Source organism: Marmota monax, unplaced genomic scaffold (genome assembly GCF_021218885.2).
Source record: "Marmota monax isolate L192 unplaced genomic scaffold, Marmota_monax_Labrador192_F-V1.1 WCK01_AAM20220418_F8-fsc00099, whole genome shotgun sequence".
Lineage (NCBI taxonomy): Eukaryota > Metazoa > Chordata > Mammalia > Rodentia > Sciuridae > Marmota > Marmota monax.
In genome coordinates this window covers 6,085,156-6,100,265 of record NW_026692126.1, presented here as the reverse complement: position 1 = coordinate 6,100,265, position 15,110 = coordinate 6,085,156, and the positions used below count along the sequence as shown (strand labels likewise).

Genomic DNA, 15,110 nt, shown 5'->3' with positions numbered 1-15,110 from the left:
CAGAGGATGATCTTAACATTGCACCATTCTTTCTTAATTAGATAGCATTCTTTTGTGGAAAAAAAAGCCTGTCTGCTTTCTACTTATTAATTTATGTATTTTATGGACTGATGAGTTGTTAAATCTTCAGTGCCTTATAATCTGATACTTACATATCGTCCAAAAGGTGGCCAGTGGGAACCCATTCAAGCTGGCTTTTGTATCCTAATATGGCCCCATTGTTCCTCGAGCCTGGCATTGTTTTCTGACACAACAAAATATTTGAGGCTGAGCTTAGCCTTTCCCAGCTTCAGAACTGGAACCACCCGTTTCTTTAAATGGTCTTGATTGCTTTAGGTGGAGAATGCCTTTATAAAGTGAGATTGGCACTAGGTTAATGTTTCTAACAATAAATTTTGAGATTGGGATGCTCTGGAAACATTCATAACTCTCCTTTGAGATTATAATGTCATAGTAGTTGTAAAAAAAAAAAAAAAAAAAAAAAAAAAAAAAAAAATTACCCATTAAGGGGTTGGGGATATAGCTTAGTTGGTAGAGTGCTTTCCTCGTATTCACAAGGCTCTGGATTTAATCCTCAGCATCACACACAAAATAAATAAAATAAAATTGCTTATTAAAATGCAGAAATGCAAGAATGAACTATTGAATCTAAGTCCTCATTTTTCTTTGTGTTTTCTGATATAGATAAGTCATTACCTGAGTAAAATGCACTTAATTTTTCTTCCATCTTTCCAAAGCTTCATCTTCATTATGGGAAATACTGGATGACTCACGTAAATGGAGACAGGAGGGTGAGGTCAGGAATATTCCTGCTGAATGGTGACTTGGGGCCAAGAACAATATTTAGTTCTGCATTTGAGATTTCAGAATCTGCCAAGTATCAGTTACTCTAAAATTTCCATTATGTTCTTCCTTTCTATAGGTGTCATTCATCTGTATACCTAAAGGTGTCACTGATTTCCCCCCCACCACATGCACACATAATAGTTTTGTGAATAACTGTATTTTGGTGGGGGTAGTGTTGCTATTTTAGTACGGTTGTTCCTCTGTTTTCTTCCTCATAAGTTTTAGTTGCCTTGGTCATGAAATATCTTGTAATGTTCTCAGAAAGTATTTAAATGTAATATTAATACTGACCATTTCATGAATAACTTTGAATGTTTAAGAGAAATCATTTCAAGAGAGGAAAACTGTTAAACAAGCTTGGATTAGTGTACTTCAATCTTTCTCAATTCTGAAAAATAAAAATACAGAAACTTTTTGAACTCTCTTGAGATATGCAGTTTCATATCTAAGATTTCATATTGCATCAAAAATGAAAAATACAATGGAATTATCAATACAATACTTGAAAACAATGTTGTAATCCTATTTAATGAAAAGAATACATGGGTGTTCTTTGCTGAAATTGAATTTAAGCTTCAAAATCAGAAATTTCATCTTCACAATTATGAGATTGACTAGTTTTTGTTTTGTTGTAAATGAAGGAAACATTGTTATTAGCGAAACATCTTTAATAAAATTAACATTTTTCTTTATAAAGCCTAGTTACAATGTAGGTTTTTTAAATGAAAATCATTACAGTGAGTAAAATGCACTTAAATTTTCTTACACCTTTCCAAACCTTCATTTTTTTTTAATCCTGTAACTAAAATTATAGAGTTATCAGTTACTTTGTAGTTGGTCAAGAATCAGGTTAGTGCTTTGAGACATACTGGTTTATTTCAGATCAATCTCTAGTATATTTTTAAAGATGAAATTCACTGATGTCTATACATGTAGAGTAAAACTCATTTTGATATTTTGGCGAAAGTGAATACAATGGTAGTACTTGTTCCACTGAAAGTATTTCCTCTAAAAATGTACATAACGTGAGATAATTAGAAAATTAAACCATGCTGTCTTCAGAATTTGTTAAACTAATATGGAAATTAGGAAAGGTATTATTTCAGTGTTCAGATTTAGATGGTTACCTAATATAGTGTCACTGAGGACTACTTGATGTGTTTTCCTTAATAATTTCCCTATCAGGGTCTTATGAATGGTTAATGAAAAATTAGCTCATTGGCAGACCTGAGTTTTTAAAACTAAATAGTCTTGTTATTGAGTTAGTTTTTGTGTCTATCCACAATTCAGATTCTTAATTTTGTACTCTTATTTTGTTAGATATGTGGCTGTCCACAAAAAAGGGGGGAAGGTTGGTTTACTCTAATATGTACTGAGTTTATTGTTGTATGTAAAATGTTTTAATATTTGAAATATTTAGAGGGATTATAATGTACTTACCTGTTTTCAATCATATACAATTTTTGCTAATAAAAAAACAAGTAATATTTCCAGAATATGACAATATATGAGACTCTACTTCTTCAACGATTCTACTTGGCAAAAATTGTTATGAAACTTCTTATGTACGTTCTATAATAATTCAGTTAAGCATTTCTGTGTTGTTTCTGTCTTATACTTCGTCCTTCCTTACACCCATTCTGTTTTTATTTCCCTTCTGTTACCTGCTTTGGATTATGATACCACCAAGTGCTATTTTCCCCAAGCTAAAATTTCAGAATGATTTTTAGTTTTTCTATCACCAACTGTACCTAATCTGTCCCAAGTTCCAAAGCCTAACCACAAGCAACTCTAAAATCTGTTATATTCCTAATTTCTATTCACTTTTTTTAAGAGATGATTTTTAAAAATATTTATTTTTTTAGTTTTTCAGTGGACACAACATCTTTGTTTATATGTGGTGCTGAGGATCGAACCTGGGCCACATGCATGCCAGGCGAGCGCTACCACTTGAGCCACATCCTCAGCCCTCCATTCACTTTTCATTCATTCAACAAATGTTAAGTACTTATGCTGTGCCAGGTACTTGCTGTGGATCACTGCAGGCAACAAAATGACAAGAGTTTTTGGCCTTTCGTTACTTGTAGTAGAGGAGATACCTCAGAAACAAAAGACAATTACAAATTGTTACAGTTATGGCATAGAAATAAAAACTGATACTACCCTCTCCCTCATCCCCTTCATCTTTTCTATTTAAGAGAGGATGGTAGGATAAGTTTGATTTGGAGCCAGCCATTTGGGGATACTAGGTTTAGAGGATAGTATATACATAGGCTCTGATGTCAGAAAGCATTGAGCATGTTGCAAGAACAGAAGGGAATCAAGTGCTTATAAAGGGTAGTTGCGAGAGGGACTGAGCTAGTATGGAAAAAGCATACAATAGATTACTTATAGGGCCCTGCAGTATATGGCAAGGAGTTTGGATTTTATTGAAATAAAAGCAATGGAAGTGTCATGACTTGATTTGTTAAAACATTACTGTGGAGAATGAGAGCCCAGTTAGTAGGCTATTATAGTGGTTCCAAGTGGAGACACAGTGATAATTGATCTTAAGGTAATATTAGTGACAATGGGGAAACACAAATCAAGCTGTAGCAGACAAATGACACTTAGAAATGGGATTGGGGGAGCAGGGAGTTAAGGGGAAGGAAGACTAAAGGATAAATTTTTAGATTTTGGACTAGAACAGTTTTCCTGGAAGTATAATACAGAGACTATTGGGGATAAGGTCCTTTGAGTTCACTTCATGTGTTCTTCAGGATAAAAATGATTTTTATAATAATACTAAGACATGATTTGCAAAGCCACTGGTGTTAGCTTGAATCAGTGTGGTGACACCAAATTTTTTTTTTTAGTTGATACAATATTTACTTATTTTTATGTGGTGCTGAGGATCGAGCCCAGCACCTCGCATTTCCGAGGTTGAGTGCTCTACCATTGAGCCACAACCCCAGCCCCCAAACTATTATTCTTCACCTGTTTGAAACTTGGATTTTTATTCTACAAGTATCTTTTAAAAACACCTTTGAAGGAGGCTGGGGAGTGTAGCTCAGTGTAGAGCACTTGCCTGGTACGCATGAGGCCCTGCGTTGGATCTTCAACATCCCCTGCCGCCCAAAAGTCCTGGGTGATGTGATAAAAGAGTATTATCAAACATCAACCTTGGAGTCTTTCAACAATATATAAATGTGATAAAATGGGAAGCATGTTTAAAGTAGTATGGCAGCAAATTGGTCATGTCAAGGAAAAGCATTTGTAAGGTATTTGAAAAGCATGCTGAGTAACTTCCGTTTTTTGTGGACACCATTTTTTAAAAACTGTTTTAAAGAAGAACCACTGAAATGATTTGTACCAGTGAAGAGATCTGAACTTCCACATTGAAAATTACAATTTTGGAAAATTTGTGTTCTTTACTGTGACTGTGATATCATCTAGGTACTTAAAGACCTTTATGATAAGGTTAGTGGTAATGGATGTGAGTTCTAATATGGTGTAAATAAATGGCCAGAATTTAAAAGGGCTTAATAACTTCGTAAACTAAATATTTCTGGATGACGGAAGGCATAAATCATGTATGAGTAAAAGATCTACTCGATGGACGATGTAGACTATCGAGCTTTAAGAGTAAGAAATTTCATCAATATGATTCAGAAGTCCACATTGCAGTTACCCTTTAGTGATCTACCGTCTGCCATGTTTGCTGCAGTGTCAGACTATCCACAATGACATGAGAAAAGTATTTTAATAGCCACTCTTTTCCAACTATACATTCGTACAAAGCCAGACTTTTTACAAACTTCAACCCAAGTATGTAGCAGATTGGCTGCAGAACCTGCCTCTGTGAGGATAGAAATAGAAGAACCTTGCAAATGCTTCTTTTCTAATTTTTTTGAATGTTTTGAAAAATATAGCTCGTTTTCATAAGATGCTATGTATAAATATATAATTTGTAAAACAAATTTTAAAGATACACTATTTTTTTTAACTTCTAACATAAGGAATATAGAGCTATATAATCCATATTAGCCAAAGAGTTTTAGTATCCTCAGGTTAAAGAAGTCCAGTATCCCAGGAGTTTTGAGAATTGTGTGTCTGGACCAGCTGAGTATAACATGTAAAGAGAAAAAATAATTGGGTTTTGAAGGGACGTGATTGAATCCTCTATTCAGGTAGAAATGCCAGGTGGGCAGTTGAATTGAGGCATTTGTAACTGAGAGCTTAGTACAGATACTTATGGTAAAGATGTATGTTTCAGAGTAATTAAATATGAATAGTATGGAAAAGCCCTGAAATTGGATGGTTTGAGGAGAGGGTATAGAGTGTGTGTGTGTGGGGGGGGGGGGAGATTAAAGTCTTAGAACACTTAAACACGTATGAGCTTCAGATAGAAAAGGGAACTTGGAATAGATGTATTACAGAGGGAAGGCTAGGGGGATGTGGATCATAGTACATTTTGGCAAGTGGGCTATTTGGTTGTGTTGAAAGCTATGGAGAATAAACCGGAGAACCTTGGTGTGATGGTCCTCACTGGCCCATTAGAAAGAACTGTTGCTGTAGCTTGTTAAGTTTCCTTGCTTTCAGTTGCGTCCTCTATCCTCTGTCTCACTATTATCTTTCATAAAGTCAACTTTCTCAGTTTTTTAAAACCTAGCATTAGCTCCCTTATATCAACTGGATAAACATAATTTTTTTTCATGAACTGACACCTGTTTGTTTTTACTGCAATATTTTTACTGCTAATTCTCCACCAGCCACGAACTATAATTTGAAATTACTTATGATATTGTGCTATGCTTTAGAGTTCTTTGTGCTCTTTCTAGAATCCTGTCTTCCACAGGTTATCCATGCATCGTTAACTTTTCCTGTTTATTATTTAAAACTTACGGCAGGCAGCACCTTCTCAAGGCAGCCTTTTTTTTTTTTGGCTTGAAGATTTGGTGAATTTGAACTTCGTTGAACTTGATGATGGTTTTTATGTCATTGACTTCATACTTCGTAGCAAGAATTGTTTTTGTGAAAGGCATATATGCATTCATGAAACAAATATCCATTTAGCCAACTATATATGCCAGTCATTGGAAATACACCTATAGACATAGGTCCCTGAAACTTAAAATTTATAACCTAGGAGGTAATAGATATTTAAAGTATTTTACATATTAAAATGTATTTTTACTTCATTTATGTAGGATTAAATAGCATTAAGAATACAGTGCACATGGAACCATTTTAAGTATTACACAGTTTTGTTATTTTTATTCATTAGTTTACATTCAACATGAGAATTTTATGCAGATTTTTATTTTCTAAGCAGAAGCTCTTTGACCTTCTGTCCAGGATGCTATTGAAATTATTTCTGTTACGTGAATAGTTAGGTTATATCACTTTAGGTTTCTTTGTGTTCTACACTTCTTTTTCTTTAGCTTTTAATAATTTCTGTGTAGCCATTGTCAAATATTAGTAGGTATGCTAAAACCACACAGATATAGCACAGAATTTTGTGTTCCTGGTATCAAGTTGTGGAATACTTAATGTTACACAATGTATTTCATTAGTTAAATGTTACTAAAAATTGCAGGGCTGGGGCTATGGCTCAGCAGTAGAGCACTTGCCTCACGTGTGTGAGAAACTGGGTTTGATTGTCAGCACCATGTAGACCTCTGTTTTATTTACTTACATCAACAACTAAAAATATATCAAAAAAAATTACAGGTCTGCTTGAATTCTTCAGTATATTTACTGTCTCTAAGAGATTCATACAACAGGTAATATTTATTTCCCTGAAGTCTTTGACCAAGAAACCTTTGTCATACCCAAAGAGTTCATTCCCAAAACGAATGTTTTTTCCTCTATAGTTTTTACTGTTGCGTATTAGTATATTTACAATGTATAAGAATATAATTTGCCCTGTATCCTTCCACATCACTTACCCTTCCCTTTCTTTCTCCCATTTCCTTGTCCCTTTCCTCTATTCTGTTGATTACCCTTGGCTTTTCATATGATCACCCCCACCTTTTCTTTTTTCCTCTCTGGTGCCCACAAACGGAAGAAAACATATGACCCTTAATCTTCAGAGCTTGCTTATTTTGCTGAACACAGTGGTTTCAAGTTCTATACATTTTCCTGCGAATGAAATAATTTCAAAAAACATACTGTCCACCATTCGGCCTGCGCAATGGTTTCATTAATGAGGTTCTTGGCATAAAGTTAGTTAGAAGAGATCGAAATAAAACACACAGACTCAGTTACCTTATTTCTATTGCCAGGTCCGAGACGGCTCCCCTCTCTGGCTCCAACCTCTAACCGCCCAGCAGGGCAGCAAGGATTACTCAGGGCTAGCAGGAGAGAGAGAGAGTGAACACGCCAGGGAGTAGCCTTTTATTGGGGAACAAGAAATTCAGGGGATAATTCCATCCAATGAAGGTTGAGGGGGGACTGCACTCCAAGGTCAGGGTCAGTGATTGGGCCCCCGGGGTCAGTGGTCAGTCACATCCCCACACGGACGGGTTCTCTCATCAGGAAAGGGCCGGGAAAATTCCGACACAGCCAGAAGCCTCAGACCCTTAACGGGAGCCGCCCAGTCACGTGTCAGGATGACTTCCCACAATACTGATTTAACGTTCAAAAACGAATCAACATAATTAAAAATTTTAACAAAGTAAGGTAGAAAACCTTATGCCTCTCAGCAGAAACAACCATTTGACAAAAATCTAGTCTTTTGGAGAATAGAAGGGAATTGTCAACCTTTTGAATCAGGGCATCAATGAAAAATGGAAGCCAAAATTATACTTAATGGTAGAAGATTGAATACTTTTGCCCCAAGATGAGGGACAAAAAGATGTCTTCTATTCATTGTACTGAAGGTTCTTGCCATTGCAGTAAGGCAAGAATCAATTGAATAAGCTACTTGAACTAAGACAGTGAGAAAACAAAAGGTTAATATACAGAAATTGGTTACTAACAGTAATTAGAAAATTGAGAACAATTCACAATATGTAGCAGTATTAAAAATATAAAACAGGAAATAATGAGGAAAAATATGTGAATAATCAGTAGATTGAAAGTGAAAATTTTTTCTTTTTGGTACCAGGGATTGAACTTGAGGATGCAAGCCACATTCCCAGTCCTATTTTATTTAGAGACAAGGTCTTGCTGAAGTTCCTTAGTGCCTTGTGGTTGTTGAGGCTGACTTTGAACTCGCTATCCTCCTGCCACAGGCTCCTGAGTTGTTGGGATTACAGGCATGTGCCACCTCATCTGGCAGGTTTCTGATTGTTTTGGGGAGGTACTTGACATATCATTGGTCTTTAGCATAGGTTTAATGAATTAATGGGTGAATGTTTGTTTATAATTATAAAAGTATACATAAAACGTATACATAGTCTACATAAAAATCATATAAAGATTGGCCTTGTAAGTTTAAACCTAATGTTTTTAGAATATAAATTGCCTTATTAGGGATATCAGATATTAGCATGATTATAAGAAGCTTAGCATGATATTGTAATAATGTGTAGGGTAAAAGGAAGTGTCATAGATCTACTTACAGATCTATCACCTTAGTGGACTGCAGAAGAGAATATTTTGTAAACAATACTACTTGAGAGAAGCAGATGTGGTTGAGACTAAATATTTGCGTGAGCTAAGCAGCTTGGATTAGCAAATGGCAGAAATGAGAGCACAGGGTCTCTTAATTTTTGAAGTATCACGCGAATCTGTCATTTGAATGCTTGTGTCAGGCATATGATTGACATGAATTGGTAATGCTTACATTATGTAAGTTTCAACTTTACACTTTTTTTTTCCCCAGAGTTCTGAAATTCCTATTGCTTCAGACAATGGATGAGCAATCACAAGGAATGCAAGGGCCACCTGTTCCTCAGTTTCAACCACAGGTAATTTATTCAATTTAAGTGGGCGTATGCATACCTATCTGTATTAAATATGTGTGAAGAAAAAGATGGTACATTTACTTTAGGAAGTAGCCCAAAATGCTAATTTTGAATTTCTAAATTTTTGTAAGAATTATTTGCTTTAAAATGTATTGTCATACTTGCTTCCCATGTACATATGGAAACCAAAGAGCAGCTTTATCTTTTACCTTTATTTGAATGATGTACAGGCCTTAAGTGTGGCTAGTAGGCCTGGGGAGGGGAAAGGGGAAAAAATGAGACTGTCTGGAGTGCCTGCTATCCTTTTTTAACCTGCTTCTGCTTTGGTGGCTGATCTACCTTGCCCACAACTTCTATTATTGTTTTTCTCTGTCAATAGTAATAATTTATTTCTCTTTTTAAGTAGTTCCTTGTTTTTTGTAAAATGGAAAGAATATTTCAGTAACAAATGTATATACACTATTGAAATTTACCATTTGTTATTAATGCCTGTCATAAAGCTCAGTATGTAACGATATGTTTAAAATTAACATCCCTGTGCGGGGCTAGCACATCATTTTTATTGTCTTTCATAAAGACTGTTTATCAGCTTGGTGTTAAAGGCATTCTGTAGTAGGTCTCAGATATACTCTCCTGGCCTTGTCCTCGTTTTGCTCAGATGGTATTTCTGAAGGTGTTTGAGGAATTGATAAGATGTTGTTTCAAATGAGATCTGTAGTCAAATAGGTTGGGAGGTTGGGGGTAAACAGTTGCTTATGGCAGTACCTGTTCGAAACCTTCCTGTACACATATGCATTGGGAATTTTGAAGAGAGTGATATAGGGTGTAGTGGTTTCCAGTATGATCTATGGAGTCCATTTCTTTTAATGTATCTATTGACTTCTCCCAGAAGTACACTTCAGAAAACACTGCCTACAAAAAAGCTACCTTTTCTGCTTCTGTGATGTTTCTAATTTTGCACTTTCCTCCAGTTTTTGAAATCCTGTGCATCTTTCAAGGACCGTCTAAAATGCCACTTCTGCCATGCGGCTTTATCTTGATCTGAATGTGCTTTCTTCCCTTGGATACTTGGTTATTCTTTGCATCTCTTTCCTGGTACTTTTGACACCTTTTTGTAATTTTTTTTTTTTTCTAATGGGCATTTTCCTTACCTCTTGTATTAGGTTAAAAAATTCGTGAGGGAAGACTGTCTGCCCTATGCTACCTACATTTCTCACATGTAGCAAGGGCTCAATAAGAATACATAATTGAAACTAACCAGGAAGTCCTTAAAATTAACATTTTTAAATTACATCTTTACTTAATTGTACTTTTAGGTTCCTTTTCTTTGTTATACCAACCTGAATTCCCTGACTTGAATTGAGACTTTTTACCTTAAAGTTAAGTCTAATATTTTAATTTTAAGAAGACTGTTTTTCTTAAATTGACTACCTGTGCTTTGGTTAATGGTCAAAAATTTTATTAAGTTTATCATAACCTTTATCCAGTAGATATAGACATTATCTTGGTGCCAGTCTTATACACATATGCACACTGTTGTACTATATTGTTTCTAATGAAGACAATAAAAGAACACCTCTAAAAATTAGGTAGTTCATGTTGATTTTGAAACCCACAGTTTTGAACAGTCCTGTATCAAAGGAAAAAAAAAAAGGGTACTTTCATTTTTGCCTCCTACTGACTTGCCAACCAGGAAAGGTCGAAGTGGCAGTAGGAGGCAAAAATGAAAGTAATTGTTTTCTTATGAGACTAGGCTGCTCCACGGTATAAATTTCAAAATTATAGACATGGTTCTGCATTTCTTTTCACACTGTTCCTTTCTTTTCTACCTCCTGCTGCTGCTCCTGTGTGGGGGGACCTCTTTCCCTGTTGGAAACAGGCAAGTGTCATCCCAGGCTCTAGCTGCCTTGTGGTAAGTGGGGGAAGGGAGAACACCTTCACCCCCTCCCACCCTACCCCGCTCTGCCTTCAGACTGATGGTGTGAGACAGTGAAAGATAGATTACCTGACAGGAGCTTATGGGCGTTATTGCTTATTAAGTCTTTGAAAAATGTTTCTGCTCTCAGTGGCATTATTTTACAAGACTGGGAAAGGACAGCCTCTGCTCCAGGTTGACAACCTCCTTTTGTTTTGTTCCACACCATTGGCCTGAGTAATGGGGGTGATGTGGCAACATATGGTTAGCCCAGTGACTTCTTTCACTTTTGTAATGCTAATGTAAGTCTGGACACAAACAGAAAACTAAGAAAGTAGGCTTTCTAAGTGTCAAGTAGCAACTCCCTGTTATAATGATGAGTGATGTATATTCTCAGCATATCCTTTCTTTTTCTTGTTTCGAGATGAATAATCTAACCCCATGATGTATAATATGTGGTCTCATTTTCAGTATGGTATGAATTCCTCTTTAAGTTACAGAATGTGAAATTCATGTGTCCTTAATTGTTTTTTTGTATTACTTTCATTCTCTTGAACTTGGGAGAAATTGTTTTCCTATTGGCCATCCTCCCTAGCTTTCTTCCTCCTTTGAATACTTCTAATGAAGAGGGTACCAAAAGGATATTTTGACAAGATTCTTGTTCTCAATATTTTCTTTCCCTTTATGCTATTGTGGAACAATACATTTCGGTTATTTCTACTTTTTAAAAAATTTAGACTTGTATAATAGATGCTGATGGAGAAATAACAAAACATTTACTTTTTACTGTAAGACAATGGAAATTTAAAACACATTACAAGTTAAAACATTGAGTATTTTGATTTGTGCTTATTGCATGAAGCAGGCTATATGGTGCTTTCACTTTATGATGAAGTTAAATATAAAACAGTTATTACCAGAGTGCAATTCTATGAATTTCTCGGAAGATTGTAATAATAATTAGGGGCTTAGGTTATGGATTTTTATCTTATTTTGGTAAATTTGATAATAAACACTTTGCCCATGAAAGAGGGAAGACAACACAGATCTGCAGGTGGGTGGGGGAGGGAAGGTATTTTGTTTTTACAGCTTAGAAAGGATTAGAATCTTAGTTTTCTGACTAAGGTAAAGTAGACTCACCATTCTTTAAGTTTCACGGCAGTGCAAAACACCTTTGATTTATGATTTTGCATATCTGTGAAGTGAGCATAAAGACAGGAGATAGTCTACCTTGAAGCATGTTCAGGGAAGTCATCAAGGTTTATTTGGGGCCAGAAAGAAGACAGACCCCATGGACTCTATCCAATAGATAAGATTTTTGCATATGATCTCTGTTACCTTCCTCTGAAGTTTATCTTCCAGATTATTCTTTGGGCAATAAGGATTATTTAACTTCTTTTAATAAACCGATTTTAAAAAGGTACTTTGCCATAAGTCATTTCATAGAGCTTCTGTATTTGAAAGTCTATAAAAATATAGGTAAATTCTTATAGCAGTTCAATCTTCATTGATGCAGGTGCAAGAGAATGAGCAGTAGCTGTTTTGAGGAAAGAAAATTGTAGTTTAAATTGATGGCCATGAATCTTAACTAAGGTATGATGCTTCTCAGCAATCATGTCCTTAGTCCTATGACTCCCCATGCTCCTCTCTCAAATCTTCTTAAAGTCTCAAAGTGTCCTTGCCAACTTCACTGTCAGCTGATAACCATATTTCTATTTCGCTGAAAGCACTGAAGCTATTAGAAAAGAACTTCCACATCCTCCTTCCAATATCTTTACTCATGTAGTCTCCCTTAGTTGCTATCAGATGATCTAAGCACATGGCTCTCAAAGGCCAACCCTCCTAGAGGCCCCAGATCCCATCTGTGTTCTCCACTGAGATTACCACCCCTACTGGGCACAAGGCATTTTCAGTCTTCATCTTACTATCAGATGAATTGTACTCTTCTTGAAACCATTTCTTTATCTGGCTTCTGGGGATCTTGTTTTCTTCTTGACATTTTGGCCCTCCTTTGCTGATTTTCCTCATTCTGTAGAGCTTCTTAACAGTGGTGTGCCCCAGGACTTGTTCTTGGACTTTCTGTGTTCCTTACTTGCTGATCTCTTCCAGTCTCATGATTGTTCTGGAGACTCTCAAAGTCAGCTTGACCTGGACCTTGGTCTCTTTCAAGCTCAATACCCAGTTGCCTACTTGACATCAGACTTGCCTACCTTAACCCTAATGTGTATAAAATTGAACTCTAAATATTTCCCCCCAAACTGTGCTACCCCTTGTCTTCTCTGAGTTAGTGGCAAGTCCATCCTTCCTGTTCTGTTCCTGAGGCCAAAACTCTAGAGCTATCCCTGACTTCCTCCTGTTTCTCTCATCTCACATTGAGTTTAGTGGATACCCGAGGCTGTTGATTACCTCCTCTGTTGCTATCACCTAGTTGAAGGTTACTTTAATTTTTATCTGCTGTATTTCAGTAGCTTCCTAATTGGTCTCTTTGCTTCTACCCTTGTGCCCTTCCTTCCCTGTCCATCGTTTCCATCACGGTAGTCAATGACCCTTATAAAATTTCAGTCAAACTGTGTTTTGTTTAAAGCCTTCTGGCATTATCCCATCAGCTTGCTCACTCATCTTCTTCAAGTGTATATTTAAACATCACCTTCTTTTTTCACTTGGTGAAAATTGAATCATCCTTCGATTTTTCACCAAGAGAAAATTGACTCATCCTTCCCACCTAGAATGCCTTCCCTGTGCTATTTCTTTTTCCACACATTGGGAAAAAAATGCTTATAACTTTTTATTTTGCCCATTATCTTTTTTTAGAGTATAAGATCTATCCCTGAATCCCAGAATGGTATACATAGTAGCCGTTCAGTAAATACATGTTGAATAAATACCTTGGTTTCAAATCATGCCATCCTTTTGTCTTCAAAGATCACCTTTTAAATATTAAAATATGTAAATATTTTAAGATTTCTCTTTCATTACATGTGTAACAACCCACCCCATCCTTCCTTTCATGTTGAACTTCCCCACCACCATGGTTTAACTAGAACCCACCTCTATCCCCCTACAACACCATTTCCCCTGTAAGCCTCTCAAGAGGAGGTCAGTTATTCTTCCATACCTATATACCCCTGGGTTGGGAATTAGCAACAGCAAGCTTCTCCATCCACAGTGCCTCTTCCAGGCCACTACTACAAGGATGGGGAACTGCAACTTTGAGGCTTGTGCTGTCCAATTAAAGAACACTTATTACTATTATCTTCTGACCTGATTGTCCCTCATATTAGTTGAAAACTTGATCACTATGCTCAGTCCTAATGTCTTCATCCTAGGTAGTAAAACTGCTGCTACTACCAGTACCTGCTGACTACTGAGTACTTGCACAGCACCTTCCCTGTGCTTGACACTTCAAATTCACTGTCTCATCTAATTCTAACAGGCAACTTGTAAGGCATTATTTTTCACATCTTACAAATGAGGAGACTGAGCCTTAAGTATGGACTAACTTGCCCATGGTCACAGAGCTAATAACTGGTGGTGTTTGGATTCAACCAGCTGTCTGATTGCCAGCCAGAAATTCTTTAAGTCTTATAAAGCTCCTCAAATGCTTCCTGCCAATCTTACTACCTCATTTCTATATATATATACATATATATACATATATATGTATATATATATATATATATATATTAAAAAAACCTCAAAATTTGTCTTCAAAGTAAAATTTATTCTATTCTGCCCAAGATTGCACTTTGGTTTGTGATTATTACAACCATCCATCTAGTTGTCTAACCTAGAGACAAGGGATCTGATCCTTCATGTTTAGGTAATTTCCATATTCTCTTGATTTATACCCTCTAATAGATATTGAATCTGCTAATTCTCTCTATATTGATTGGACCCAGATTATTGTCACTTGATGGCTGGATTATTGCTGCAGTGTTGTAACTGATTTCCTCATTTCCATTTACCATTTCTGCTCTATTCTCTATAATGCAGTGAGTTACTTTGCTTAAATATACATCTTCTTATAGTCTTTACCCGATTCCTTCTGGGTTCTTATCCTAGGATGAATTCTGCATTTTAAGAATGTAACTCAGAAGATCTGCATCATGTGGTCATCTTGCTCTTTCCTACTTGGGGCTCAGATTCAGCCACATCTTGATTACAGCATGCTTTCTTTTATCTCCAAATCTAGGGTGGTAAGGTGATGGTCTCAGGTGGTATTCAAAGAAATATAGCCACTAATGGTTCATTAGAATGTATATTTCTTACAAAAGTGGCTTTATGAAAGAGACTCTAGGGGAAATATCATAGTAAAGGAAACGCATAATTTGAAAGATTAAAAAACAAAAAGGTTCCTGTGGGGGAAAAATGATTATGGGTGGTTCCTTATTATATGAGTGAATGATAGATAATGGTAATTTGCATGTGCTTGTTGAGTAGATAATTAAGCTCTAATT

The 15,110-nt window shown here is 36.1% G+C and overlaps 1 protein-coding gene across 2 annotated transcripts in view; it reads left to right on the top strand.

Moving 5' to 3' along the window:
* Nek7 (NIMA related kinase 7) overlaps nt 1-15,110 on the top strand; it is a 129,105-nt gene that overhangs the window by 45,409 nt on the left and 68,586 nt on the right. For both annotated transcript variants that reach the window (XM_046464847.2, XM_046464835.2), the window contains exon 2: nt 8,657-8,741. In XM_046464847.2, coding sequence (XP_046320803.1) covers nt 8,685-8,741 — 57 coding nt within the window. In that variant the 5' untranslated portion in view covers nt 8,657-8,684. The remainder of the gene's footprint in view (nt 1-8,656; nt 8,742-15,110) is intronic.